Source organism: Leishmania infantum, chromosome 36 (genome assembly GCF_000002875.2).
Source record: "Leishmania infantum JPCM5 genome chromosome 36".
NCBI lineage: Eukaryota > Euglenozoa > Kinetoplastea > Trypanosomatida > Trypanosomatidae > Leishmania > Leishmania infantum.
The window spans coordinates 163,336-188,642 of NC_009420.2; the positions used below are offsets into that span (position 1 = coordinate 163,336).

Sequence of the window (25,307 nt, forward strand, 5' to 3'; positions counted from 1 at the left end):
TGTGCGTTTTCTTTGCCTTCTCACTCTTTCTGCTTTCGTGTTGCTGCATTCTGTCACTGTCACGCTTGTTCGTCGCGAGGCTGAAACCCACCGTCGGCAAGTTGTCTCACTTCTTTCCTGTTTCTCCTGCTCACAGAACAGCAGCGAAATTAAACAAAGCAGCATAGTTCCGCTCATATCTCTATATGGAAATATATGCTTCCCTTTTTTCTGTTGGCTTCTTCGGCGTTTCCTCCCCTCTGTTTTGCTGTGTTTTTTTGTGAGGGCGTTCTTGTCTGGTAAATGTTTCTCCACCGTGTGCGTACGCGTTTTGTGCTGTTGCGCCGCTTACACGTGCTCCTCATCCTCTTTTTTCTCCTTGCCTTTCTTTTTGTTCCCTGTTGAAATTACCCCCCCCCGAAGTAATATATATATATATATATAAGCGAGAAGAGGCACACCCGTGCACCTAAAGAGCGAGAAGCAGCACTTTCAAAGCCGATCCTAATTCACCATCTCCCGCCTCGACAAAAAGGAAAAAGCAAACAAGAAAGCGAGGTCCTTCTCCTCTTCCTAGCTCCGTTGTCTACCTTTTCTTTTTCCTCTTTCTGCAGCCACATATAGGGCAAAGTCCTACACACAAACGCGCGCACACACACAGGCCAGCGATACGTCTTGTTCGTGTTTCCTGAGAGTTTTTTTTTTGCCATTTGTGGTATTCTTTTCCTCCCCTTTTTCTCTTCGTTTCTCCCTCGCAGTTGTGCTTCCCCCTGTGTGCGTCTCTTTGTCGGTGCCCTACTCTCCCTTGCTGAGGAAAATAAAGCGAGCAAAAATCGAAAAGTCGTGTAGACCGGTCCTTCTCTTGCGGCACTGCCAATTCGTGGGCGTCGGCGTTCGGCTCTGATATGTTGGGCGTTCGTGTGCTGTGCGCAGTTTTACAGGCATATGTGTGGGTAGCAGACCTACTACTCCCCCTTTTAGCGTAACTGTTTCTTGTTTATTCTGTCTCGCCGGTTTGCTCTCGAGCGACAAACCGTGCAACTGCGCAGGGAGGCAAAAAAAAAAAGGAAGCTTGCACACCTGCCAGCGCTGGGGTGTTGATTGTGTGCATCCTACGCTATAGGAGAAGGCGACGCCGGTTCAGTGAACGCCACAAGCTCTCCGTTCTTGATGGGGTGCGGATCGTCTTCTCACGTTCATGACCGACGCGCCTACCACGGCGTGGCGGTGCGGACTCACTCGTACAGTGGCGGTGCCGAAAGTTCGGTTCGTAGTTCGACACACGGGTCTTTTGAGCGCATGGATCGACGCCAGCACAGTAAGGCCGCTGACAGAGGTTTGAACGACAAGTTTCACTTTGACATGAATGGGGTTCTTCAGCGGAAAATGCGACGTTGCCGCATGCAGGAGTGGCACCACACCGCTGCCGCTGGCGCGCGCCAGGCGCACCGGGGCTTCCATCGAATGCCTCGCCACGACTACCTCACGGACTTCGGCACACATCATGTGGCCATGGTGGACGAGTTGTCTCGCTGTGTGGTGTCTGCCAGCGACAAAAGCTTGATCGAGTGCTTCGCAACTTCCGTTTCCGAGACTCCGCTGAGCTCGTTGACGACGAGCTGTAGTGCCGTCCACTCGAATCCCCCGAGTACTCACTTCGATCTGCAGGCTCCGCTGTGCCTCTCTGAAGGATCTCTGGCCCGTGCCTCAGTTGTCGACCTTGGTGGGCGGTCCTCGCGCTCTTTCCCGCAGGGTATGTCGTCTTGCTCCGCAACGTCTTCTTGTAGCAAAGCGCGTCGGTTTCAGAGCTACTCACTACACCCCTGCAATTGTGGCCATGCTCACCGTGCGAAGTTGGTGCTCTTTGCGGCCCAGGCTGACATCCTGCTTTCTTGCTCCACGAAGGACCGCCACATGACTGCGTACCACATCGCGCTCGGCGTGGAGGTGGGCCGGCTTGTGGGCCACGATGACCTGATTCTTGGCGGAGCAGTGAGCCCAGACGACACGCTGGTGGCCACTACGTCGTGCGACTGCACCGCCATCTTGTGGGATCTGCCGTCGTGTAAGCAGCGTCGCTCTTTGACTCACCCGCAGTTCGTGCACGCCTGTCGCTTTTCTTCATCAGGCACCGAGCTGGCCACGGCATGCGCCGACGGGCTGTGTCGAATCTGGACCTGGTCCGCCTCCGCCATAGTCAACATACTCGTGCCCTCCGACACCGGCTTCAATGGCGCTCTCAGTTCTCTTGCTTACTCCCTCGGCGACAAGGTACTTCTGGCTGGGGGCTCAGCGCGCAACGTGTACGTCTGGGATTGCGAGAGCTTCAGTCCACCGGCTGCTGTTTTCCGGCAGCACCGAAGTGCCGTGCTGTCTGTAGACGCCTCCCGCGCCCATCAGGACATTGTGATGACGGCGGAGGAGGCGACACTGCTCGTGTGGAACTGCGCGACGCTGGAGGTTCTACAGCGAATCGACGTCAGCTTCTGCGACGCTCAGTCGCCCTGGCGACGGGGCGGGGCCCTGACAGCATCAGAGACGTCTGTGAAGCGGACCACCTTTCCGCATGAGTTGTACTGGACTGCAGCGCGATTGATGGACTCGCGCTTTGGCCTCGTCTTGGTGGCGGCTACCAGCGACAAGCGCCTCTACCTCTTCGACTTCGTCGCCACATACAAAAGACGTTCCGCAGACGACATTCAGACTCAACTCACTGGCACCGCGGCACAAGTGCAGCCAAGCGCTCTATCAGAAATGCTGTCGCTCTCTCTTAGATCCCCCGTAAGCAGTATGGACAGCGGACCACCTAACCGCGTTGTGTTCGGTGACAGCTGCGGCAATCGCTACATTTTGGAGTTGAATTGAAAGGCCTTTGCAGCTTCTTTTATTTTGGGGAGTTAGAGGGGAGGGGAGGTCGACGTGCTCACAAGCGCTTAGCCGTGCTTATCTGTGCGTGTTTTTTTTCCTGCTGAGGGGTGGTGACGGGGATGAGAAGCGCACATGCAAAGGCAAAAGAATCGATTCCGTTTTTCTTTTTTTTTTCGGTCGATTGCAACAAGAGGCGCTTGTTCGCTCTCTCCATCAAATTCAAAATTTATTTTCCTTGTGCTCCTTCTTCTCGCTCTTCCTATTTCTGCTCTGTACTTTTTTTTTGTCGTTCTTGTTCGCCTCTGCGTCTCTCTTTTTCATGTGTTTTCCCTTTTGGCCCACATCCTCTGCGTGTTGTTGCCTGCTCACATGTCCGTATATATACTGCGTCTCTCTCTCTATGTGTGTGTGTGTGTGTGTGCCCTTCTCCCTTTCCCTTTGCTTTTCCTTATACCGTCTTGCGTGCTTGAGGCTCGCTCTCGCCCTCTGGGCGCATGCCTTTAGTTCCTCCCTGCGCTTCTTTTGCTTCGTCATGTTCGTGCTTCCAAAGCACACCATCTCTCTTCCTTTGTTTCTTGTTCGCTTTGGCTTCTTCGGGGTTTCCGTTTCTCGATCGTTTTTTTTTTGTTCCTCAGCTGTGCGTGAACCACAGAGGCATTGAGGCTGTTGCGGAAACCCCAGCTGCAGGGGTCGAACTTACACATGTCCGACGCGGCTTGTTGTGCACAGCACTTTCCTCTCGACGAGGAAGAGAGGGTTGGAAAGAATGCACTCCTTCCTCATTCCTGGGTCGTCCGGCAACAACCTTTTTCTTAGTGCTTTTGCGCGTTCTTGTTCTATGCTAGTGTCTTCCCTCTCTGTTTTTTTTTTATGTTTTGTGTAGCCCTGGACTTGGACTCTAAAACGGTCGCGCTCTTTGGCAGCGTTGCTTGTTTAGCGTAAGTTGACACAAACACCCTTCCGCATAGGCACTCGCCCACGCTGGCGTGTACACATGCACGTAAGCCTCTGCATATGCGCACGTCACGTGGCTGTACTGTTTTGACATGCCTCTTTCTTTGACGACTTTGCGTGCTCCTGCATCTGTATGCGAGCCAGCACAAATGAAGGGCTTGCGATTATTTTTTGCGTTACTACGTCAAGAGCTGTAAAGTCTGACTCTACACTTAGACCTACGCCTCCCTCCTTTCTACCGTCTTACCTGTTCTCACACATCTGCGAGCACATCGTTCCATGTCTTGATCGGCATCTTCGCTGTTGTCGCTGATGCGTCTTTCTCAACTTATGCCCATGTCTCTCTCTTTCTCGGTCACGGCTATGCTCTTGCAGCTCTCTCTGCTCACGTGCCACGCTGTTTCTTGCTTTTTTTTCTCTGAAGCCCTTCTGTTTTTTCACACGTGTGACGACTGATGAGGAGTTTAGTGTGCATCTCTAGCTCTCTGTTTCCTTCTCGTTTATGATGTCTGTCGTGCTCTTGAATGTATATGTTTGTGCGTACGTTTATGCGTGTGCGTGTGCCGCACGCGAATTTGCAGTGACTATTTTCCTTGTTACTGTTTTTTTTTTGTTGTTGGTGAAGGAAGAAAACGGCCGTCTTTGCGTGTGTGTAAGCCTTTTAGTGCGTTCTTGTACTCGCTCTTGTTCCCTTTGGGTTTATCGTGTTTGCTCTCCCTCCTGGCTTTGTCTGTGCCCGTGCTTATGAGGATGTGCTGCCGGTGCTGAGGAGATGCGAGAGAAACGATTCAGTTGACTAGAACACCGAATTCGACAAAAGAAAACAAACACGGACTCGAGTGGACGAAAATCAAAAAGATTATACGAAATAAACAAGAGTTGACTTCTCTGCTCTACCTCGAAAACGAGAGATAAAAAATAATAATGCAAAAGGTGTTCACCACTTCGCTCGAGCTCCGCTTCTGGTGATTATCATCACTAGGTCTCAGGCGTGGTGGAGTAATGCATACGGAGAAGATGCACGTGCATGTCTCTACATCCACCTCTTCTTCGTTCGCATGCCCTCTTTTTACGCTCTTTCTCTTTGCTTCACCGCAATTCGAGTATCTTTCTCTTCGCCTGTACCTCGTATTTCTCTGCCCGCCAATGAATGCGTGTGTGTGTGTGTGTTCGTGTATGCGTCGATATGTGCACCTTTTTCTTTTGTTCCCTAGTTTAAATTGTATGTGTGTGTGCTTCCAGATGTATGCATGCGTGTATGTATGTGTGCCGTGCTCGATACGCCTCTTTCCTCTTCGCCTCCTCCCTGCTCTGGCTCCACTTCTCTGTTCTCTCCTTATACATGACCAAAGAGAGAGGGCGGCGGCGCAAAGTGCGGAAGCGAGAGGAGCACCACGCCCTGCCCATTTTCTTTCTTTTTCTCTGCTGTGTTTTCTGTTTAACTTTTGTTTTATTACTTGCTGCCTATGGCGCGTCATTTATGCTCCGCTCAAAACTAGTTTCTTTTCCTGTATGCGCTCTTTTTCCTATTACCTGACGTGTGCGACCTTCTTCGTGGTGGTCACGTCGCGTCATCATCATCATCGTTCAGGCGCCTTCGCCGACGCACTTCTTTACGTCCTGTTTTGCCTCCTGTGCCGCTGCCCACTTCACTGTGCCTGGGGTTTCGAGGGGAGGTAGCCGAAAGTGCGCGCGCTGCGCATTGGGCTTCCACAGACACGCATTTGCACGAACTGTGTGCAGTTGGCGGAGTCCGTTGATTTCCTTTTCTCCCTTCCCCTCTTTCTGCGCCACATCCCCGCCTTTTCTTTGAGTTCTCAAGCGGAAGGGATAAGACTTGCCTTTTGACACACAAGAGAGTGTATCGTACAAAACACCGAAACCGGCACTCCGGTGGACGCGAGGTGCTTTGTGGCCCGCAGTCTCCACGGCGAAGGTGAGAAGAAGGCGGAGCATAAGAAGCAAATAGAACGGCAATTTACCCCCCCCCCTTCTCCAAAGATCATGCAGCACACACACACACACACACAAGCACATCACATACTCTCTCATCTTTTTTTTTCCGTGCCCATGGCTATGTACGTGTGTGCGCCAACCACCCTTATGTGGTCGCAGAACCAGAGTGAAAGCAAAATGAAATGCGCAACGGAGACCTGATGGAGGCGACGGACGTCGCGAGACGAGCCGAAGCTACGCGGGCGTGTGTAGAGCAAGCTCTGCCCGTCAGCTTTGTAGCCTTTCTTGTCGGTGCGCTTCTCACTGTTGTCTTGTCGCCTGCGGCTCGGAGTCTTCGCATGCTGATGGTGCGGTAGAGCAGAAAGCGCTCTGCCAACGTTGTCCCATTCCACTCGTTTCATGTGCTTCCGTAGACGACCGGACTCTCACTATTTTGCGTGACTTCCTCTACACACCTGTCTTGTCGATGCCGCTCGTTGGCGCAGCCACAAACAGTGCCTCAGAAGAGAATCTGTTTACTTTAATCGCTTTCTCCTCTTTTCCCTCCCTGTGTTTTTCTCTGCCATGCGACCCCCACACATACATACTCAATCACCTAGATGGGTATACAGCGCTGTTGTTGTGGCCTCTGCAGATCTCTTTCTTGTCACTTCATCACTGAAGCAACAAGCAGGTGCGCCGTCCTCCCTCATTTTCTCTGCGCTCCTTGTCTCGCTTCGACTTTGCATTCCCTTGCGCACCAGGACGCCAACTTTTACCATCTTTCTTTAAACACGGTCTCTCTATCGTTTTTTTTTTTTGCTTCGTTCTTCTTTGACTGAAGCAAAGAAGCTTCTCTAACTCTTTCTCTATCGCTGACGCTCCGTGTATCCACTGCTGATCCGTCGATCCCGCACCTTTTCCTCCAGGCGTGTGTGCGCACCAGCCTTTTTACGGTGGCTTTTTTGTTTCATTTTTTTTTTCTCTCATCTCCTCCGGCGTGCGTCTGCCTGTGTGCGTGTGTGTGTGCGGTGCTTATACAGGTTTCACGTGCACACCCCGTGTGTACCCCAGCAGACCTCCTTTGGTATCGAGGCGCACGCACGGAAGCAGCAGGGTACAGGGGAATAGACGTGCAACTACGACATCGTTTGCTTTCCGCTCCTCTCCCTCAGCGTGACTCGATCGGAACTCCATCCGGTCGTTGGTGGCCCTGCGTTGAACCTTTCTTGTCCGTCTCCGGCTCCGGTTTAGGTACCCGGCTCGCATTGGTATGCTTTTTGTTCTAATCCTCCCATTTTCTTTTCTTTCGGTTAGCGCGCGTGTGCGAGTGTCTTACGCCAGAGTGCAGCTGTCGTGCTCGTACTGGGGACGCCCTTGTCCCATTTTTTCCATATCGCTGCTCTGCCTTTAATTGCAGTGGCGTTGACTTACAATAAGTGCACAAGCACGCACGCAAAGGACGTGTCACTCACCATGGCGGCAACTCATCTTACCTTTGATGATGCGAAGGTGGGCATGCGCGTCCAGGATTACTGGGGCTGCTGCGGCACGCTACGTTGGATGGGGAAGCTCGAGAAGAACAATTCGCCTAACAAGGAAACAGGCAAGTTCTTCGGTATCGAGTACGACGACGAGAGTGACAATCCGCTGCGCAGCAATGGCACGTGGAACGGCTGCAAGTACTTTGAGTGCGGGCCGCGTAAGGGCCGTCTTGTGAAGGTAGGCCAAGTTTACGCCGAGATCAACACCGAGCGGGTGGCGATGCTACGGGAGCGCTTTGGGGAGCGCGTCGCGACATGGCACGACTTTGAGCTGGTGAAGTTCTGCATTGCGCGACAGTTCGATATGGAAAAGGTCTATGAGATGCTGGAGAGGCACCTGCAGTGGCGCGGGAGATTCCAGCCGTGCGCCGACGAGTACTTCCCTCAGACGATTCGTGAGGATTACCCGTGCGGCTACACAGGCACTACAGATTACGACGAGAACCTCATTTACTGCGAACGCCCCGGCAATGCTGGCCACTGCCAACCGTCCGAGTTTGTGCGCAAGTACACGCTACCGGTAATTGCGCGGTGGCACGCGTGCGCTATCGAGATGGGCATTGCGCGCATGCGCGCCACGAACTACCGCTCCAAGCGAGTGTGCTGCATTGTGGATCTGTTGAACGTAAAAGCCATGTCGCGTTCGATGATCGGCTTTGCGCAGACGCTGGCGACGGTGGAGCAGGACAACTACCCTGAGAACCTAGGGTGCGTCTTTATAGTGAACTGCCCCATGTTTTTCTGCTTTGCCTGGAAGCTGCTGAAGATCTTCATCGACGAACGCACCAATAAAAAGATTAATTTCTGCGCTCCAAACAAGGCGGTGGAAGCGATGCTGCCGGTGATGCGGAAGGAGGACATACCGAACTTCTGCGGCGGGACCAGCAACAAGTGGATGGAAACGGCCAACGGCATCATCGGCTCGACAAACCCGAAAAAGGTCTACAGGGGCGAGGACTACAGCCCGCCCAGCATGACGAGCGAAGAGCTGAATGAGACGCAGTTGCGAGCCGATAGTGAGAGCCCCCACAGGAGCCTCCGCGAAGGTGAGGCACCGACGACCACGCGCTTCATCGCGCCCGACGCGGTGTCCTTGAGCTTCACGCCCACCAGTAGCTCCAAATCGCCTGAGGAGCCCAAGATGACGTCTGGGGCGCAGAGCAGCAGCGACACGGCAAGCGGCAAGAAGCGAAAGAACGGTTTGCCGAAGTGAGCTACGGATGCCCGTGTGCTGGAGGCCTTCGTGGGAATATCTGCATGAGCACACCCCGATGAGGGGGGGACACTGTGCGCATCTTTGTGCTTGCTGCGGGCCGTCGTGCATCTCTCTCGAAAAGGTAGCGGTTGGAGTTGAATGTGGGAAAGATGCGCTGCAGCAGGGACACTGTAAGGGATGGAGATGGACGTGCGCGTTGTCAAGGTCGTGGAGCTACGGTGTGAATGTGTGGGTGTTGTGTGCCATCTCCTCATGCGCCTCTGCTCTCGCCGCTCGCTCGCAGGTGATAGTGGCAGAGCCGCCAACGCGGCAGGTGACCAAGGCGCAAGCTCTTGCACCCGTGATGATGTGTGTCTTTGCCTCTTTGCTCTGCCTCGCCTTGCTTTCTCTCTTTTCTGTCGTTCGAGGACTTCGCTGTCAGCGGCCACCGAGGCACAAATGGTACAATGACCTAAAGTGACCCGTCTCTGTCCATGAGTGCCTCTTGTTCCCCGTGTCTTTGCCGCGTTGCCAGTGCCTCACCAACCTACTCTCTCCCCCCTCTCCGTTTTCTATTCCTCTTCTGCGCTCTCTGTGAGCCACCCCTTTACTCCCCTCTCCCAGTGTGCCTACCGCCGCCGTCGCTGCGCGTTCCTTCTGGCCTTCTCTCGCCTCTTTCTACGATTTTTCTTTCGTGTGTTTTTTTTTTCGTACACCTCTGCGAATTGCCTATCACCCTTCTTACTCTCTCTGACTCTCTGTGTTTCTTTTTTTTTGTCTCTGTGTGTGCTCGCCTTTCTCTCAGCATTCCTACTTGCGCATCTACTCGTTGTTGTGATTGTGACGCTTTCCCTGCGCCGTTTTTTGTTTGTGCTGTGCTACTCTATATGTATTAATCGATGATGAGACTCATCGGTGTGCGGGTGGCGTCATCTTCGACTGCACCTGTTGTCACTTATGCACGCAGTACCAGCGGCGCGACAGTCGTGGAGTGCGTGATGGACTCCTTTTCCCTTTTTGGCTTTGCATTGCGATCTTGATTTGCACTTCGGTTCCTTTTTCATTTTTCTTCTAGGCGCCCAGTGCCCTTGCTTCTCGAGCTCTCTGCTGGTCGTGCCGCTTATCGCGCAGTCTTCCCCGGTTCTTCTTTCTCTTTCCAAACGTTCCCTCATAGCTTCTCCTCTTAAGTGCTGACAAGAGACCTCTGAATTTGTTTCACGCCTGCTTTGCTTCCTTCTTCGTCACACTCGTCCTAGTTCGTGTCTGTGCCGGTGTGCGCGTTCCCACGTTTTCGTAAAGCTTGTGTGGCATTCTAACTCGATCGAAGTAGTGGGGCAGCAGTGCTGCCTTCGATAGTGCGCCTGCGGCAGCGATGCAGCAGTGTGTGCCACAGTCCAGCGACTGAGGCAGCACACAGTGAACATGTGAGTGTGCAAGAGCTGTACCGCGTCGCGTGGCTAAAAGGGTGTGGTGGATTGGGGGCTATGCAGAAGGAATATGGATGAAGATGTGTGCCGACGCTTCGCTCCCACTACGTGTTCATTCGTTGTCTCGACCTCCCCTTTTCTTGCGCGGTTTTTCTTTTTGCCACTCCCCACGTCCTTTCTCGCACACCCATCCTCTCTCGTTCTCTCTTCGCGTTCTTTTTAGTCTCCCGCGGGCACGCATTGGTGCCTGTGTGCCGCGTGTGCGCTTCTTCCAAGACGGAGATGGTGCTGATATCTTCCAACACGTACGGCAACGACAACAGGAAACAATGGTAGAAGAAACACCGCCACCAAAAACAAAAAAAAGCACAAAGAACCTAACACCACATAAAGGCGTACACATGTGACGGGAAAAAAGCAACGAAACCTGCACACCGGAGATGGCATCGCGCCACAGTATCCGGTACGAAGGTTGCCAAGGGGGAATGGCTGAAGAGGACACAAGTACTTGCCCAACTCTTAACTCTCTCTCACGTGCGCCATGTGACTGATAGGATCACCGGAGGAAAGGGAAAAGTTGCGTCGGTAGGTGCTTAGTATGGCAGGGCACGCTGATCTTGACGCTTGCGGTGTACTCTCGTAGCTTTAAAGCGATGCGAGCCACCCTCTCCACTTTTTCACTGCTGCCCTAGTCCTCTCCTGTGTATGCACTTCTCATGTCCCGTCTCACGCCGCCCTCTCCTCCACTTCGCCGTTCCTCAAGACTCTCCATCACATTGCAAGCACAGTCACTACATAAGTACATCTCTGTTCTTCTTTTTCCTCCGCTCCCCTCTTTCGTCGTTGGACACACGTGACGGTGCTCCGCGTGCTTCCACAGTTGGTGGTCTCTTCCGCTATCTTGTCTTTTTTTTTTGTCCTGCGCGTCGGTGTGGAGGCGAGTATCTTCCCTCCTGCGTACGAGGCCGCTAGCTCAGGCCGCACCACCCCTCTCGTCACGTCAGCTCTTTAGCCTATTAAGCTTATCTATTTCTCCCCGACGTCTGTTTTTTTTTTTTTCGTACTGGATAGTCTACGTGGGAACGAAGAGCGCAACGATGTCGGCCACGCACGCACTGCGCGACAAGTGGTTTGTTAGCTTTCTGCCGCTGCTGACGGCGGACATGGTAAATACAGACTACAAGGGCAACTGGCAATTAGCAGCACAGGAGCGAACTCAGAAGCTCGACTGGATTACGTCGGTAGAAGAGCTCTGGTCTACAATGAACTCGCTCCCCAAGGTGCATCAACTAGGAATGGGGAGCACGCTCATATTCGCGCGCAACAACAAGGAGCCGCCGAGCTACGAGGCGTACCCGAACGGTTCTCGTATAATGATTAATCTCCTGAAGCCGCCGACGACAGATGCCGGTCTCGAGTTGGTGCTGGCTGTTGTGATGGGTGAGACGGCAGCGGAGAAGGCGAGTGATGGGAAACCCGTTTGCGATGTGCTGCGCATTGCTGCCCGCCCCAGCCGCGAGCACTCGGAGCAGATTCGTGTGGAGGTGTGGCTTAGCGACTCCACCCGCTCCCACGCCGTTGCTGAGTTTCTCGCAGAGGCGATGAGGGAAAAAGGCTTAGCTGCCAACTCGTATAATATCGCGGAGGCCAGCTTTGACGCTGCCGCCCCCAGTAAAGATAAGAAGGTGTTGGCCGCCTCCACGACGCTGAGTCCTTCGTCGCCGCCGATGATGAAGGATTAGCCGCCCAGATCATTCGCGGGTCGTTGCAAATGTCGTGTTTTTCCGATTCTATCCTTCACTAACCGGCTCCCGCGGCACACATCCCATCCGCTCGACGCTTCTGTGCGTTCGACGCGCGGGGGCCGCGCCGCTGCAGAACGGATGAGAGCCACCTTGTTGTTGGGGGAGGGGAGAGTGGATGGTGAGGCGGGCCTTGTGTGCACACGCGTGTCTCCAGTAAACAAGGAGCCGACGACGAGCGGGGAAGCAAAGGGGGCAACAGCTAATCACGCAGACCCACAGAAAAAAAAGACTAAGCGCACATGCACGCAACGGCCAGCAGAGGCGATTTATCCTTGCGCTCGTTTTCCATCTCGTAAAGCGACATTAAGGCAACGAAGAGAACAAAGTCAGCAGGAGAGGGGGAGGATAGAGACACGCGATACGGCCACGGAGCATCAATAGCAGAGAACGTGCTACCGTGGGGCTTGCGTGTCGGCTGCGCACAGACGGTGTGCATGGGTGTGCACAGCGCAAAAAAAAAGAGAGAAGCTGCAAGGGCACTTGATGGGCTGAAAGAGAAGTCGAAGACAAGCGCGTGACTCACTGGGGGAGGAGAGGGTCAGTGGGAGGCTCGCATGAGGCTAGCAGCACAGGTACACAGACTCTATTAGTGGTGTTTTTTTTCTTGCTCTCTAGCGGGCGATTGTTTTCACTCTACGGCTGTTCCCACGCTCTTCTTCCCCTTTTTGTGGCGGGTGCCGCTGTCTTGTCTTTTCTTCCCTCTTTGGTGCCTCGTTCTTCGCGTGTGTACTCCTCCTGAGGGCCAGTGGCATGCCGTGTGCTCATCTCTCTGCCTGCTCGGTGCACGTATGAGTTCCAGGCGGGAGTGGGCGTGTGCACTTGCTTGCACGACTACGTGAAGGCCTTTATGGATGCACCTCCACACTCTCATTCTTCTTTTTCTCTCTTCATATTTGTGTAATAGAGTTTACTTCTCTATTTGCCACCTGCATGCGACTCTCTCTCTGGTTCACTGGACTTCACTGTCCTGCTCACTGCCGAGGACTCTCTCCCGCTCTTAGCGTCCCTGTAGGATTCTCTCCTCTCCCTTCCCTATCTGTGTGCTTCATCTTCCGACCACGTGCTCGTTTTCTTTGTGTGTTTTCTCTTCATTTTTCTTTTCTTTTTCCTTTTTTTTTGCCTTTGCCCACACCCCTTTTCGTTTTTTTTTCCCGTGTGCGTGCGCGTGTAACGGCTTGCCCTATCCCCTCTTGTCGAACCGTAAATATCTACTCGACATACGCACACACACACACACACACACGCACATACGCACGCACATACGCAAGCACAGTCCAGAGGTCAGCACGTTGTTCTCTTCATCTCCCCTCACCAAAAAAGCAAAAAAAAAGCAACAACAAGAGAGACGATAAAAAAAAAACAAAGACGCTTGCCTCACGTTATGCTCCTTTCATTTCTCAGCTAATCGATGCAACCAAGCCCCTCCCCTCCTCTCCCCCTCGAAAGGGACAGTGCAAACACAATTAGAGCAGTAACCCGTGGTGCTTCTAAGGCAAGCAACAACCTCAGAGAGGCTGTCAGAGCAGTGCGATGGCACAAAATTCTCTCACCTTTCAAGCGTCCACCCCTCATTCTCTTATCTACACTTGGGTGCACGGCTGTCTTTGCACACCGTCGTCTGTATTCTGTTGCACCAACACATTAGCCCACCGTGCGATGGAGGGCTGGGAGGCTTGCGTAAGATCGACCCCATTTTTGTGCATGAGAACTGAGGGAGAGAGAGAAAAGATGGTAGCATCTGTGCCATCTTGTTCTCGGGGGTGTTCACTGCATCCCTCTCGCACTCGGTTGCGCCGACTACTAAGTAGCAGTGCCTTAGTTTTTCCAGTAACCAACGACCAGCACCATGCTTTGCGCTGCAGCTCTTTTCGGGTTCGACGCGCGGTGCCCGACCACTGCGCATGTAGATCACCTCCCCTTTTCCCATTAATCCTCTCTACTTTCCACTTCGCGCTTCTCTCCTACTTTTTGTCTACGCGTGTCTTGTCGCTGTGTGCGACTGATGTTTATACACAATGATGATCGCGCCAACAAATATGCCGCCCCCGCCTCTCTTTCATGCAGAGAAGAGAAGGAAGACATGCAGATCTTCGTCAAGAACGCCGCCGGCCGCTCGGTGGCTGTGCGCGTGTCCGCCGAGGACACCGTCGCCTCCCTCAAGGCACAGGCCAACGTGACGCAGGGCAACCTCTTCTTCGCGGGCATGTGCCTCGCCGAGGAGGAGACGCTCGCCGCTTACGGTCTGTCCAAGGAGTCCACCGTCGACGTTGTCATCCCGGTGGAGGGTGGTAAGGGCAAGAAGAAGAAGAAGCGCATCTTCACGAAGCCGAAGAAGCCGACGCACCGCCACAAGCTGGAGAAGATGCGCGCGCTCAAGTACTTCAAGGTGACAGAGAACGACGACGGCTCCTACAAGGTGGAGCGCACGCGCCAGGACTGCCCGCACCCCCAGTGCGGTGCCGGCGTGTACATGGCCCAGCACAAGGACCGTCAGTACTGCGGCAAGTGCCACTTGACCTACAAGGCGGAGAGCAAGTAAAGCTGAGGCGTAGTGCATGCGCCGACGCTCCCACGCGTGCATGTATGTGTGCCAGGCGGAATCCTTCTCTTTTTCCTCTATAGTTTCTTATTCTCCTTTTTTTTTACTTTCGCTGCCTTCCGTAGTGGCGCATGCCACTTGTCTTTCAACAAGGAAGGGATGCACTCACTGCGTTATCGGCCACCTGCAAGTAGAAAGGACAGGAATAGATAGAGTGCGTGAATGGGCTTGTGGAGCGAGAAGATAGTGGCTTGCGCGTGCGAAGTGCACCTGCGATCCCCCCTCTCCTCTCTCTTCTCTCCTGCCACCTCGTCCCCCCGCCGTTTGGCGCTGTTTCGCTGCTGTGCACGCTGTGGAACAGTGACGCACGACGATGGCAAGGGTTGTCTCACCCACTCCACAGGCAAGGTGCAGCGAACGCGCGTTGGTGTTTTAAGGCCATGAGAGAGGAAGGACAGGTCAGCTGGAGGAGGGTGTGTGTGCGCGCTCCCTCCTCTTACTTTGACTTCGCCCTTTACGTATCACGTGCGCCCCCTCCACGCTCGATTCAATGTGTGTCTATCCTGATAGTTGCTTGCGACGCGGCATGGTAAGTGCTAAAGGAACAAAAAAACGGCAGTGTGCGTGACGCGTCATCTCCTACATCTCGCCTCTCTCCTCTGCGCTCCTACTGTCTCCCTCGCGCGTGTTTGTGTTTGCGTGTGTCTGTGTGCAGCTAGGAGCGACAGCGAATCGGCAGCCAGGAGCTGCGCGTCGCACCAGCACACCCTTTCCCACACACAAGTGAATCGCCATCATTACACCCTCCGCTCATTAGGCTTCCACAAACATACATATCCGTCTCCGCACCGATTCCCAAAGGCGACGCTTTTTCATTGACTTCCCTCTCCTTGTGCTATCCTTACATTGGCTGCCGCATCTGAACGCACTACACACAAACGAAAGCATACATCTCATTCGACATCCACCTTCTCGCGCCATTCGACCTCCCTCAGCAGCTGTTTCGACTATATACCCCTCCCCACCCCCTTGAAATGGGCCTCTCTGACCTTGACGAGGACGAACCGGTGCCTCACTTGCCTCGATCAGCGGTCTTGATCTCACCACCACCACCACCACGGTCCGTCATCGCGGCCGGCTCCGCCACTACCACAACCGTCTCCCTCATGACGACGTTCAATCAAAACAGCACCAGCGGTAAAACCTCCGTGCTGGACGACTTGTTCAGCAGCGTCAACGTCAGCGCCCCTGCCAGTACCGCTGGCGCCAGTGCGCCACCCATGTGTTTCTCGTCCTCCGCCTCGGCCACCCAGAATGCTACGCCAACAGCCGCTGCTGACGCCGCTTCAAGCGTTCTGAATGACCTTTTCTCAACCCCAGATGTAGCATCGTCTGAAAAGAGCGACAAGTACGGCAGCGTGGGTGAGGCACACGCCATGATTTACGTGGACGGCAGCAGCGGCAGCGCAGAGGATGGCGTTACCAACCTGTTTGACCTTTCGAAGCCAGTGAAGAAAGACAAGTACAACAATGCGGAGAGTTTCCTTGAGGCCTTTGAACGGCAAGGCAAAAAGAGCGGCAGTGGCGGCGGCCGCCATGACGAGCGCAAAACACTCGCCGACCTGACGCGCAACAAGGACGACAATAAAGTTCGAGCTCGCTTGCTGCCCCTCATGAATTACTACGATGTGCTCGGGGTCGCCCCAACGGCGTCTGAGGAGGAGATCAAGCGCAGCTACAAGAAGAAAGCGCTGCAGCTGCACCCTGACCGCGCCGGTCGCGATCAGACGCAGGAGGAGGCAGAACTGTTCAAGGTAATCACCAAAGCCAATGAGGTGCTTTCAGACGCGGAGCAGCGCCGCATGTACGACGCAAGTCTTGCCAGTGGTGCAGGGCAGCCAGCTATGGCCCCGTCGGCGGCAGACTGGTGGAGTCACATGCAGAGCTGATCTGTCAATTTGCACTCTGCCACGTATCAACGAAGGCGCGTCACGCTTGACTGTTGCACCGCGATTTTTGTGCTGCGTTTCGATTGCGCTTGCCACCACTTTTTTTCTGCTCCCGCACACTCTTTTTCTCGGTATAAGCGTTTTATTTCAAAGCACGTCTGTTCGTGCGTGTGGGCAGCGAGGTGATGGGTTTAGTTTTTTTGGAGCGCATGAGCGTGCTAGTTGGAGATGGTGCTGGCCTCACCGCTATGCGCCTTTCTTGAGTGTGGCTTGCGTGCAGGATGCGTGCGATCCGGCGCTGTGCCCGGTGTGCCACGTGCGGTTCCGCGGATCGCTGGAGGCTCGAGGCAGACTGCACATCGGGCTTGATGGTGCACGCAATGGTGCGGCCGCGCACGTCTCACTCGCGCAGCATGGGCCTCCCCCGTCGGGTGTCTGCGGCTGCTCCCTGTGCCCCTTCAGGGCGGCCGTGCGGAAGCTCTTTGTGCGCTGGCGCGTGATTGTCCGCGTGCCCCTTCCACTTGCCACACACACCCGCTCCTGTCACGCGCGTGCGGATTGAGGAGGTGGAGCGCCCCTGCCGGCACAGACTCGTAGCCGCGCCGACACGCCTCCTCCCTCTCCTCCCGCTCCTCTCTCCCCTCGCATGGCATCGACGGGAAACGGCAGATGAGGGCAGCGAGCCACCCCCCTTCCCCCCCTCCCCCCCCCAATGCACACAGTGGATGCGTGCGAAGTGTGCGGCCTCTCCCCCATGCGGCCGGGCGGGTGCGATGAGGCACGACGAGAGCGCCGCGAATGGCGCCGTCGAGCCCTCCCGACTGCGGTGTGAAGGGTGCCCACACCACCTTGTGGGATGCCGCGGCTGGAAGCGACTGAGAGGGCGCAGCACGTGTGCGAAGGAAGGGACGAGGAAGGACAGGAGGAGCCTGCTTAGACGCGTGGCCCCGATCCGGCGGCTGGACGCTGCGCCCTCGAGGACCCGGATGTAGTCGCGGCGCCACAGGAGGTGGGTGCGCTGCGGTTGGATGCGTATACGTTTTCTAACTTTTTGGTGTTTGAGCGGACGCGATGAAAGGAAGCGGTGCGAGCATGATTCGTTTTGTCAGACACAGATGCCCTCCCTGTGCACATGGGCGTGAAAGGCCTGCATCTCTGACATTGCACGGATACTATTCGCTCTCCGAGAAAACCCTCCCCCTTCTGTGACGGTGTTGTGGATCTCATGGTTGCGTAGCTCTGTTCTCTCTCTCTCGTGGTTACTCGAGGCTGGATGACGCCGTTTTTCGTTTTCCATTCGTTTTATTGCTCTTTTCTGTGCCAGTTTACAGACGGTGTATCTCCGGGGACGTGATGATGTGCGACCTTCGTCCGCTGATTCTCTCGTTCTCTGTTTCTTCACCTGTTTGCCTGCTTGCGGCGATCGTGTGGCCTGTTCCTCTATCACGTGTCTTTGTACATGCAGGACATAATGTGGGCGTGCGCGTATATCATGTGCCCTTCATTGTGCTGTTCTCTCTAAAGTTGCCGCGCCTGTGTTGCGGATGCACGTTCAACCCCCCTCCTGCTGAGTCAGACACTCTGCCCGCTATCCCTCTCAGCACATCTCCATGGACGTACGCAAACAAATGGCAAAGAAATACGAAGACGCGACTGCCCTGCTGCCCGCTCCCTTATCAAGAGCAATGGTGGTCTCTCTCTCCCCGTGTCTCGTCTCGCCTCTCCCCTCCAATGTACCTTCCCCTCTCCACTGCGCCTGATACGGTGTTGTCTCCTCCCACCCCTCCTCGGCCGAAACGCACAGAAGCCGTTGCGAGCATTCGAGCTTGCAGATCGACTCATTCTTACCGCGCCATTTTTCGCCATCGCTTCTTGTGGTTTCATCTACGCCGCCTTTCCGTTTTACAATACCGCGGTAGCCTTTCGCCAATGATGCTCCGCCGCTCCCTCATAGCCCTCAACTGGCGTGACCAGGGCATCAGCTACGTCAAGTACCTTAATGTAACGACCGAAGCGCTCCACATGGCCACTAAGGATAAGGCGCGCGCCAAGTACTCGCGCTTCTCCGCTCCCAACTATGTTGCGATGAAGAACGACAGCACTGGCGCGATGGAGGAGGTGAAGAAGGTGCCCGCCTTCACGAAGGACTACTAGGCATGACTCGCGAGGAACCCACACCGATACAGGACACACGCGCTCACAGACCAACAGCTTTTGAAGCAGACACGCAACGCGACACAGTCCCGGATGCGGCGTAGAAGCGAGCGACGACTGGCGTTTGCCAAGGCGACGCTTATTGCTCGACGATGGCGGTGCCATGCCGCTTTCTCTTTTTATCGCTCTGTGTGTGTGCGTGTGTGTGCATGCGTGTGTCTTGAGTGATTCGTCACTCTGGGGATGGCCGTCTCAGCGCGTCACGATAGGGCGGTTGTAGTAAGTTGAAACAAAAGAAGGGGACGAACATCTCACGTAGTCCCGGTAGGAAGCAAACCGAGCACTAACGTATGAGCAGCCGACGCAACGAGGAGGCTCTTGGGCCACATACACTGTAAATGCCGTAAAGGTGCGCGTGCCCTTGGCGACAGAGCATCTACACACACCGGCTTCAATCGGTGGAGGGGAAGACTCTACGCCATCTTTTTTTTTTTGTGTCAACAGAAGATAGTGGCGTGAATGTGCGCGTCCGCCGAGAGGGTGGGTGAGGGCGTAAGAGAAACTTCACCCCTCGGTAGATGCGACCTCCGTGCTTAGCATTCGCAGAGAGAGGGGGACAAGGAAAGGCTGAACAGTTTGCCATCACGTTTCGTCTCGCGCGCTTCCTTCTTAGGGAGAATCGGCCTTCCGGTGTGGCGTTTTTCGCTCGAAGTCAAGCTCATGTTTGCGTACTATCCTTCTTCTCGTTGCTACCTCTTTCCTTATCTTTACTGCTGCGCTTACATCGTCTCCACCTCACTCATCCGTATGCTCTTCAGTGCGCATTATAACGTCGTCTCTTGCACCCACACACGTTCCTCTTTCCTGCCCTACCCCCGCTCTTGCACATAGCGAGGCCTGCAGAGGAGGAGCACTGCACTCAGTGACAGTGCGGACGGTCTGAGAGGCCATTCATAAAGAAAGCGCCGCAAAAGCGGCGAAGTCCGCTCCGTGTGGCTTGTTCAGCCCTTTCATGGAGGCACGCACGAAGCCATTCTGCTAATTGTTGCGCGCTCTTCTCCTGTGCCCTGTCTTGTCGTTCGTGGGTTTTTTCATCGTCATTCTTCAAGTCGCTCTTGCTGTAACCGTTGGCTGTGTGTGCGTGTGTGTGAGGAGGGTTGCACTAGTGCGCCTCAGTGAAGGTGTATGTGCGCGTCTCCGCAAGACCAGTCTTGCTCGTAAAACCAGCGCTGGATATCCCCGGGGATCTTTGTGTCCCTATCTATACCTGCAGACTGCACGCCGCAACCGCACACGAAAAGAAACCAACCGCACCAGGTGGGAGACGCGCTTGGACGTTGTTGTTGCTCCGCCTTCTCTTTCTCGTCTATTATTGTCCTTATCGCTTCTTTCGCGTTCTCACATCGGGCCTCAGCCGACCACAACACTCCCCTCTCTTTTCCGCGCGTTTGCATTGCCGCACTGGCTACTGAAGCACCATCCTTTTTGCTCTTGCTGTTTTGGGTGTGCGTGCATGTGCGCTTCTCGCGCCCTGCCACTTTTTTCTTTCCCCTCCCCCTCGCTCGTACGCGTGTGCGGAGGTGACAGTCGGGCGGTCTCGCCTTCTCCGCCCTTTTTTCCGCCTGCGCTGTATTTGCAGTGACACTCGCGTGGCTTGCGCACGACAAAGGCATCGAGGAAATGCCGTGGTATCTCAGCACCTTCCGGGTAGGCTTCTGTGCCATTTACGCGTACTTTGGGTATGTACAGGTTCGCTGGCTGCTGGAGACCGAGGACCGCTATCGTCGCTCGAGCACATGGAAGCCCGCCGTCGGGACGATCTTCGACCACAAGGTGGTTATGACCCGCGGCGGCTCGAGCTACGTGCAGTATAAGTTCAATGTCGATGGCGTCGAATACATAGGCGACCGCTTCCGCAGCGGCGGCATCCACAAGGAGGAGATGGTCTCGAACCCGACCCTGCTTGGCGCCGGCACGCAGCTGGTCGTCTATTACAACCCCGCTGACCCCTCCGAGAGTGCCATCAAGCTGCAAGCAGACCGCGGCGCGGAGTCGGTGTTCGTCATTGGCTCACTCCTTTCGTTCCTCATCGCCTTTCGAGCGGTGCGCTGCGAGACCATCTTGCCAAACATGTTCTACCGCTTCCTCGGAGTCAACCGGCGCGTTGGCGGGATTTCAGGGCTTCGACAGGCTCGCCCGCACGCGAAGCAGCGCATGAAGTACGGCAAACACTCCGGGAGCCTGTAGTGGTGAGCGAAGGCGGACGGCGCCTGCAGTGCTGCAGTTGAAACTTGATGATCACATTCTTCACCGAAATGACTGCCACAACGCCCGCGTCGAAGCTGACGCACCGTTACACATGCTGATGAAGCAGCGGTGCCTGTGCGCGCCCGTCTGCGCAGCAGTCCGCTGCTGAGGTGCGTGGCCGTGCAGTTGGGACGTGCGTTGCCATGCGTTGAGTGCTGCACGTGCCATTTTCCCCTCTCTCTGCGAGTACCTAGCTGGTGTGCGTGGCGGCGACCTCACGAGCAGAGCGGATGGACTCGCCACTGCCACCTCTCTACTGGAGGGTTGCGGAGAGGCTGTGCGTACCGTGTGTACCTGCGTGCTTCTTGCCGCGGTCCCTCTCGTTTCTGTGCTTCTTATTTCCTTGCTCCCATCCCTCGCTCCACATTCTGTTTTCTCTCTGTCTCCTTGGCATGTAACGCACTTTGGCCGTGCAACGAACGACTACACACGACGATGCACGACCGCGCTGTAACTCACCGACATCGCCTGTACCCAAGTATCGCCATCATCGCCGCACCTACGAAAAGGCAGGAAGGATACGTCACGCAGTGAAGGCAACAGCGGAGAGATCAGTCGGCAAACTTTCTCTCTCGTAGACGGCTGTTTGCTGGACTTCCGTAGCACGATCACGGCCGCCACGCCCCCAACCTGCTCTAAGTGCGGCAGTTAGTGCAGCAGAAGTCGAAGCTCCCTGTTTAGAAGGCAGCGGACGAGTGTGCAAGCGCGTGTCTGCACGCAGAGCTGAGCCCCTCTTCTTTGTTGCTTGTGTGCGTGTTGAGGCCTTTCTCTCGGAGAAGCACAGAACCGCAGTGGCGGATACAGGGGCGCACCACCTCTACATTAGCGAGTCAGGGCAATGACGGATACGCCATCTACTCTCAGTGCGCGGCCGTCAACGAGACCCAGCGGCGCGAAGCGCCCGCGCGAGTCGCTAATCGAGTTCCGTGTGAAGGATATCATGGAGTCGCTTGGCGTGAGCGAGGATTACTTGGTATTGGGCATCGGCGAGGCAGGCCGAGGTTCCGTCATCGGCCCCATTTTCTACACCGGCGCTGTCATTTCGCTGGGTGAGCACGACGACCTTGTGCGGTTGTGTCACGTGGCAGACAGTAAAACGCTCGATGAGCGACGCCGACTCGCCTCCCTGCAGCAGCTGCGCCTGCTCAAGACGTTCCGCTCTTTCACTGTGTGCGTCTCTCCCGAGGAAATCTCGAAGACCATAACAGGCCGCAGCGGCCGCAACTTGAATACGCTGAGCCACGAGACAGCCATTCAAATTATCTCCAAGGCAACGCTGGCCTCCGCTGGCAAGCTCTGCGCCGCGTACGTAGGCACTGCCGGTCCACCTGCGACGTACCAGGAACGCCTGGCTGGCCGTTTTCCTCACCTGCGTGTAACCGTTGCAAAGAAGGCCGACTCGCAGTTCCCAATTGTGTCTGCGGCGTCTATCGTTGCCAAGACGACGCGAGACACCGCCATCGAGGCGCTCGGAGAGAACATAGGCAGCAGGTGCCCCAGTGATCCTCGCACGATGGAGCGTCTGCGGTCGCACGTGCATCGCTTTTTCGTTTTCCCACACGCCTACGACTTTGTGCGGCACTCGCGGGAGCCTGTCGTACAGCTTGCCAACGGCCCGGCGGTGTGCGTGCCCGTGGCGTTCGAACAGGTTCTAGAGAAGGCGAGACAGCAAGGGCGCGGCGGCGACAGCCGGCAGCAGAAGCTCAGCTTCGCGAAGCCCCCACGGAAGCGGCACAAGGTGTACACTCACTTGCTGAAACTCAGATACCCAACCAGCTTGGTGGAGTAGGCAGCTGAGTCGGGTGGGGCAGTGGGCAGCACCCAGAGTTGCCACCGCTCCGCCCTACTTGCTTTCGATGTGTGCTCTACAGGGCCACACCACGCACAGGCCTGCACGGGTGCACAAGGGACACCATCTTCAGTAGAGACAGATGCGCAAGACCTAGCCGCACACGCACCATAGACGTGCTTTGATATTCTATACACTATCGTCGTGCGTTGCTTGGGCCAGCTTCTACCCAGTGACATGCATCGACGCGCGCGCATCGCGCACCCTGCCCCCGCAGCGGCGCGTGCGCGCGTGTGGGAGGATGAGCAAAGTGGTTCTGACCCTCTCGCGCATAGGTGGCTTGTTTGTCTTCTTCTTCGACGTGCTTGCGTGAGCCCAGGAGGGCAAATGGACGGCGCGGAGGAGAGAACTGTTGCGTGGCGCAACGACAGCCACACGTGGGAGACTCCATTTGTGGCTCCTTCTTCCATTGCCTTGGCGACGGTGTACGCTCTCTTTTTCTTTTCCTACTTGTTGCGGAGGCGGATCTGTGCCGACTGCTGGATGGATGAACGTGCGCTCTGAAAGACACGCACACATGTACGCACATGCCAGTACTGTCCCACGACGCACAACGAACCTCTTGGCCTCTCTTCCCGCATTTCTTCAGCCGCTCACAGATATTGTGTCCCGATGATCAAGTACCATAGCTCTTCGTATATTCTTTTGTTTGCTGGCCTCCCTCACTTGCTAGTTGCCTGAGCTTCTGCATTACGTACCTCATGGGGAGGAACAAAAGGGTTACGCGCCCGTGCCCTCGCATCGCTGCCGCCTCGTGACGGTGACGTGGGCTCTGGTGGTCCCGTTCTCTTCATTTCCTTCGCTACGCAATGCCGACACGATGCAGGGCACGAGGGCAGTGTAGGATTCGCCTGGCGCATACGCATTTGTGTGTCCCACCCATCCGATGGCTCCAACGTCTTCCTCTCCCGCGTTTTCCGCTCTGTCCTCTTCTACTGTGAGCACTTGACGCGCCCACCGCGATGCTGTCGTTCAAATTTTCCGACGGCAACATCGGACATTCGCCATGCACGCTAAACAGTGGTGTCTGCAGACTACTCGAGCAAAAGCCGAAGGACACCACGGCTCCACATTTTCTCCGCCCGCGTGCTTCGAATTGTGCGTGTCTGTCGGTGACTGTGGAGTGCGCGCCTGCGCCTTCGTCGGTTGTGTTTCCGCCTTGTCTCCTTGGAACACTCTCGATTCTTGGCAAAACTGCCGAAAAGGAGCGCATCGTCTCTTCCGCTATCGGGCTCTCTATTCTTTTCCATACGGGGAGGCCTTTTGTTGTCGTCTCGTGCCCCCGCGCCCAACTCTCAGCGCCATGGCAACCGCAACAGCCGCGAGGGCTGCGGCGCGGCCACCCGTACCCACGTCGGCGGAACGACTCCTGTTGAACCCTTTTGTCGTTTTCCTCGTAACATTTGCCGCCCGCGCAGCACTCTTCACGTTGCGCTACTCGGTTGAGCCGTATATCGCTTCTCCGGTTATTCCGCACCCATCGCTAGAGGACATTATGGGGAAGGCCGCCGCCGGGGCATGGCATGACGTTGCTCAGTCTGCGTACGTAAGTGGCGGTGGGTCGCAAGCGGAGCGACTCGTGACGCCGCCGCCTGTGCACTTCAGCATGTCGATCTCAATGATGGAGGCGTCGACGTGGCGGGAGGTGGTGTACTGGCGCGAGAGCGGCTTCGCGGATGTGGGGCCGTACTATCTGCAGGAACTGGCGCTGTGGTACGTGCGCTTTATTCCGGCAGTGCTAGCCAAACCTCCAGTCACTGGACTGGTGTTGAGCGCGATGGATGGACTGACGGCTGCGCTCGTCTCGCGCTGGTCCTCCGCAAGTGCGGCGCTTCTGTACGCGTTTTTCGTGCTGAACCCTATCATGATCCTCACCACCACATCCGAGTCGCTCACCTCCTTCGAGTTGCTCCTGTTGACCGTAACGGTCGACCTCTGCGCTCGGCGAGCCAAGTCGGCGCTTGCGTACACCGGTGCGCTCGTCGGTGCCTTTACTCTGGGCAGCCACTTCATCGCCGTTCCCGTGGTCCTCCTCGCGCCGCTAGGCACCCAATCGTATCGTATTGCCTTCGGCGTGGCGGCGCTGCTGGCCGCAGGTGTCGGGGCCTATGCTGTGCTTTATCTGTACTCTACGGAGGCGTCGCATCGCTTCGCGTCTCTTTACGCGCCGCCCGACAACGGCGTCTTGTGGTACGTGCGTCAGCTCGTCCTTCCCTCCTTTGCGCGCTGTCTTGAGGTCTTCATGCTGCAGCTGGCGCCGATGCTGCTCATTCCGGCAACCGTCGCTTTCCCAGTCAGTTATTTGCGCCAGCCCATGTCATCCACTGCGCACCCGCATCTCTTCACGGACGGACGCGTGTTTCTTCTGTTGATGGCCGAGGGCCTGTCGGTGCTCTTCCGCAACCAGCTCACTCTCCCGTACTGCTTCCTCATCATTTTGCATTTTTACTCCTCCCTAAACCCCGCCGCGTCCAAGACGGTGACGCTTGAGGACCAGCGGGTGGTGACGTACTCGCCGTACATGCGGGTTCGCCTGCTTGTGCCCATCTTTATCCAGATGACAAGCATTCCGCTGGAGGCGAGCTTTTACGCTGGGTGGGTGCTGCGCGAGACGGCCAACGCGAACTGGAAATTTTTCTCCGACGTCGCCTTCATGGTGGGCGCCACGGCCTTCTTTGTGCTGTGGTACACAGAGGTCGTCGAAGATGCGGTGCTGTGTGAGAATGACGGCGGCGCAGACGCGGTGACTTGCTCCGCCTTGCCCTTCAAGACCACAAAGACGGACTGATGGAGTTGTGCAGT

General features: G+C 55.7%; 9 protein-coding genes across 9 annotated transcripts; all 9 read left to right on the forward strand.

The window, feature by feature from the left end:
- Positions 1 to 1,365: 1,365 nt before the first annotated feature.
- Positions 1,366 to 2,844, forward strand: LINJ_36_0630 (hypothetical protein, unknown function; the record flags this gene model as incomplete). The annotated part of the gene is made up of 1 exon (XM_001469509.1): positions 1,366 to 2,844. The coding sequence occupies one exon, from the start codon at positions 1,366 to 1,368 to the stop codon at positions 2,842 to 2,844; it is 1,479 nt and encodes a 492-aa protein (XP_001469546.1).
- A 4,368-nt stretch (positions 2,845 to 7,212) lies between these two features.
- LINJ_36_0640 (sec14, cytosolic factor) lies at positions 7,213 to 8,493 on the forward strand (the record flags this gene model as incomplete). Its single annotated transcript, XM_001469508.1, has 1 exon — positions 7,213 to 8,493. The coding sequence occupies one exon, from the start codon at positions 7,213 to 7,215 to the stop codon at positions 8,491 to 8,493; it is 1,281 nt and encodes a 426-aa protein (XP_001469545.1).
- A 2,506-nt stretch (positions 8,494 to 10,999) lies between these two features.
- LINJ_36_0650 (conserved hypothetical protein) lies at positions 11,000 to 11,644 on the forward strand (the record flags this gene model as incomplete). The annotated part of the gene is made up of 1 exon (XM_001469507.1): positions 11,000 to 11,644. The coding sequence occupies one exon, from the start codon at positions 11,000 to 11,002 to the stop codon at positions 11,642 to 11,644; it is 645 nt and encodes a 214-aa protein (XP_001469544.1).
- Positions 11,645 to 13,787: 2,143 nt separating this feature from the next.
- LINJ_36_0660 (putative ubiquitin/ribosomal protein S27a) lies at positions 13,788 to 14,246 on the forward strand (the record flags this gene model as incomplete). Its single annotated transcript, XM_001469506.1, has 1 exon — positions 13,788 to 14,246. The coding sequence occupies one exon, from the start codon at positions 13,788 to 13,790 to the stop codon at positions 14,244 to 14,246; it is 459 nt and encodes a 152-aa protein (XP_001469543.1).
- Positions 14,247 to 15,412: 1,166 nt separating this feature from the next.
- Positions 15,413 to 16,195, forward strand: LINJ_36_0670 (DNAJ protein-like protein; the record flags this gene model as incomplete). Its single annotated transcript, XM_001469505.1, has 1 exon — positions 15,413 to 16,195. The coding sequence occupies one exon, from the start codon at positions 15,413 to 15,415 to the stop codon at positions 16,193 to 16,195; it is 783 nt and encodes a 260-aa protein (XP_001469542.1).
- Positions 16,196 to 17,551: 1,356 nt separating this feature from the next.
- LINJ_36_0680 (conserved hypothetical protein) lies at positions 17,552 to 18,349 on the forward strand (the record flags this gene model as incomplete). The annotated part of the gene is made up of 1 exon (XM_001469504.1): positions 17,552 to 18,349. One exon carries the CDS (start codon positions 17,552 to 17,554, stop codon positions 18,347 to 18,349), a length of 798 nt encoding a protein of 265 aa, XP_001469541.1.
- Positions 18,350 to 20,029: 1,680 nt separating this feature from the next.
- On the forward strand, positions 20,030 to 20,596 carry LINJ_36_0690 (conserved hypothetical protein; the record flags this gene model as incomplete). The annotated part of the gene is made up of 1 exon (XM_001469503.1): positions 20,030 to 20,596. The coding sequence occupies one exon, from the start codon at positions 20,030 to 20,032 to the stop codon at positions 20,594 to 20,596; it is 567 nt and encodes a 188-aa protein (XP_001469540.1).
- Positions 20,597 to 21,494: 898 nt separating this feature from the next.
- Positions 21,495 to 22,445, forward strand: LINJ_36_0700 (putative ribonuclease H; the record flags this gene model as incomplete). The annotated part of the gene is made up of 1 exon (XM_001469502.1): positions 21,495 to 22,445. One exon carries the CDS (start codon positions 21,495 to 21,497, stop codon positions 22,443 to 22,445), a length of 951 nt encoding a protein of 316 aa, XP_001469539.1.
- A 1,363-nt stretch (positions 22,446 to 23,808) lies between these two features.
- TTA2 (putative GPI transamidase component Tta2) lies at positions 23,809 to 25,293 on the forward strand (the record flags this gene model as incomplete). The annotated part of the gene is made up of 1 exon (XM_001469501.1): positions 23,809 to 25,293. The coding sequence occupies one exon, from the start codon at positions 23,809 to 23,811 to the stop codon at positions 25,291 to 25,293; it is 1,485 nt and encodes a 494-aa protein (XP_001469538.1).
- Positions 25,294 to 25,307: the final 14 nt, after the last annotated feature.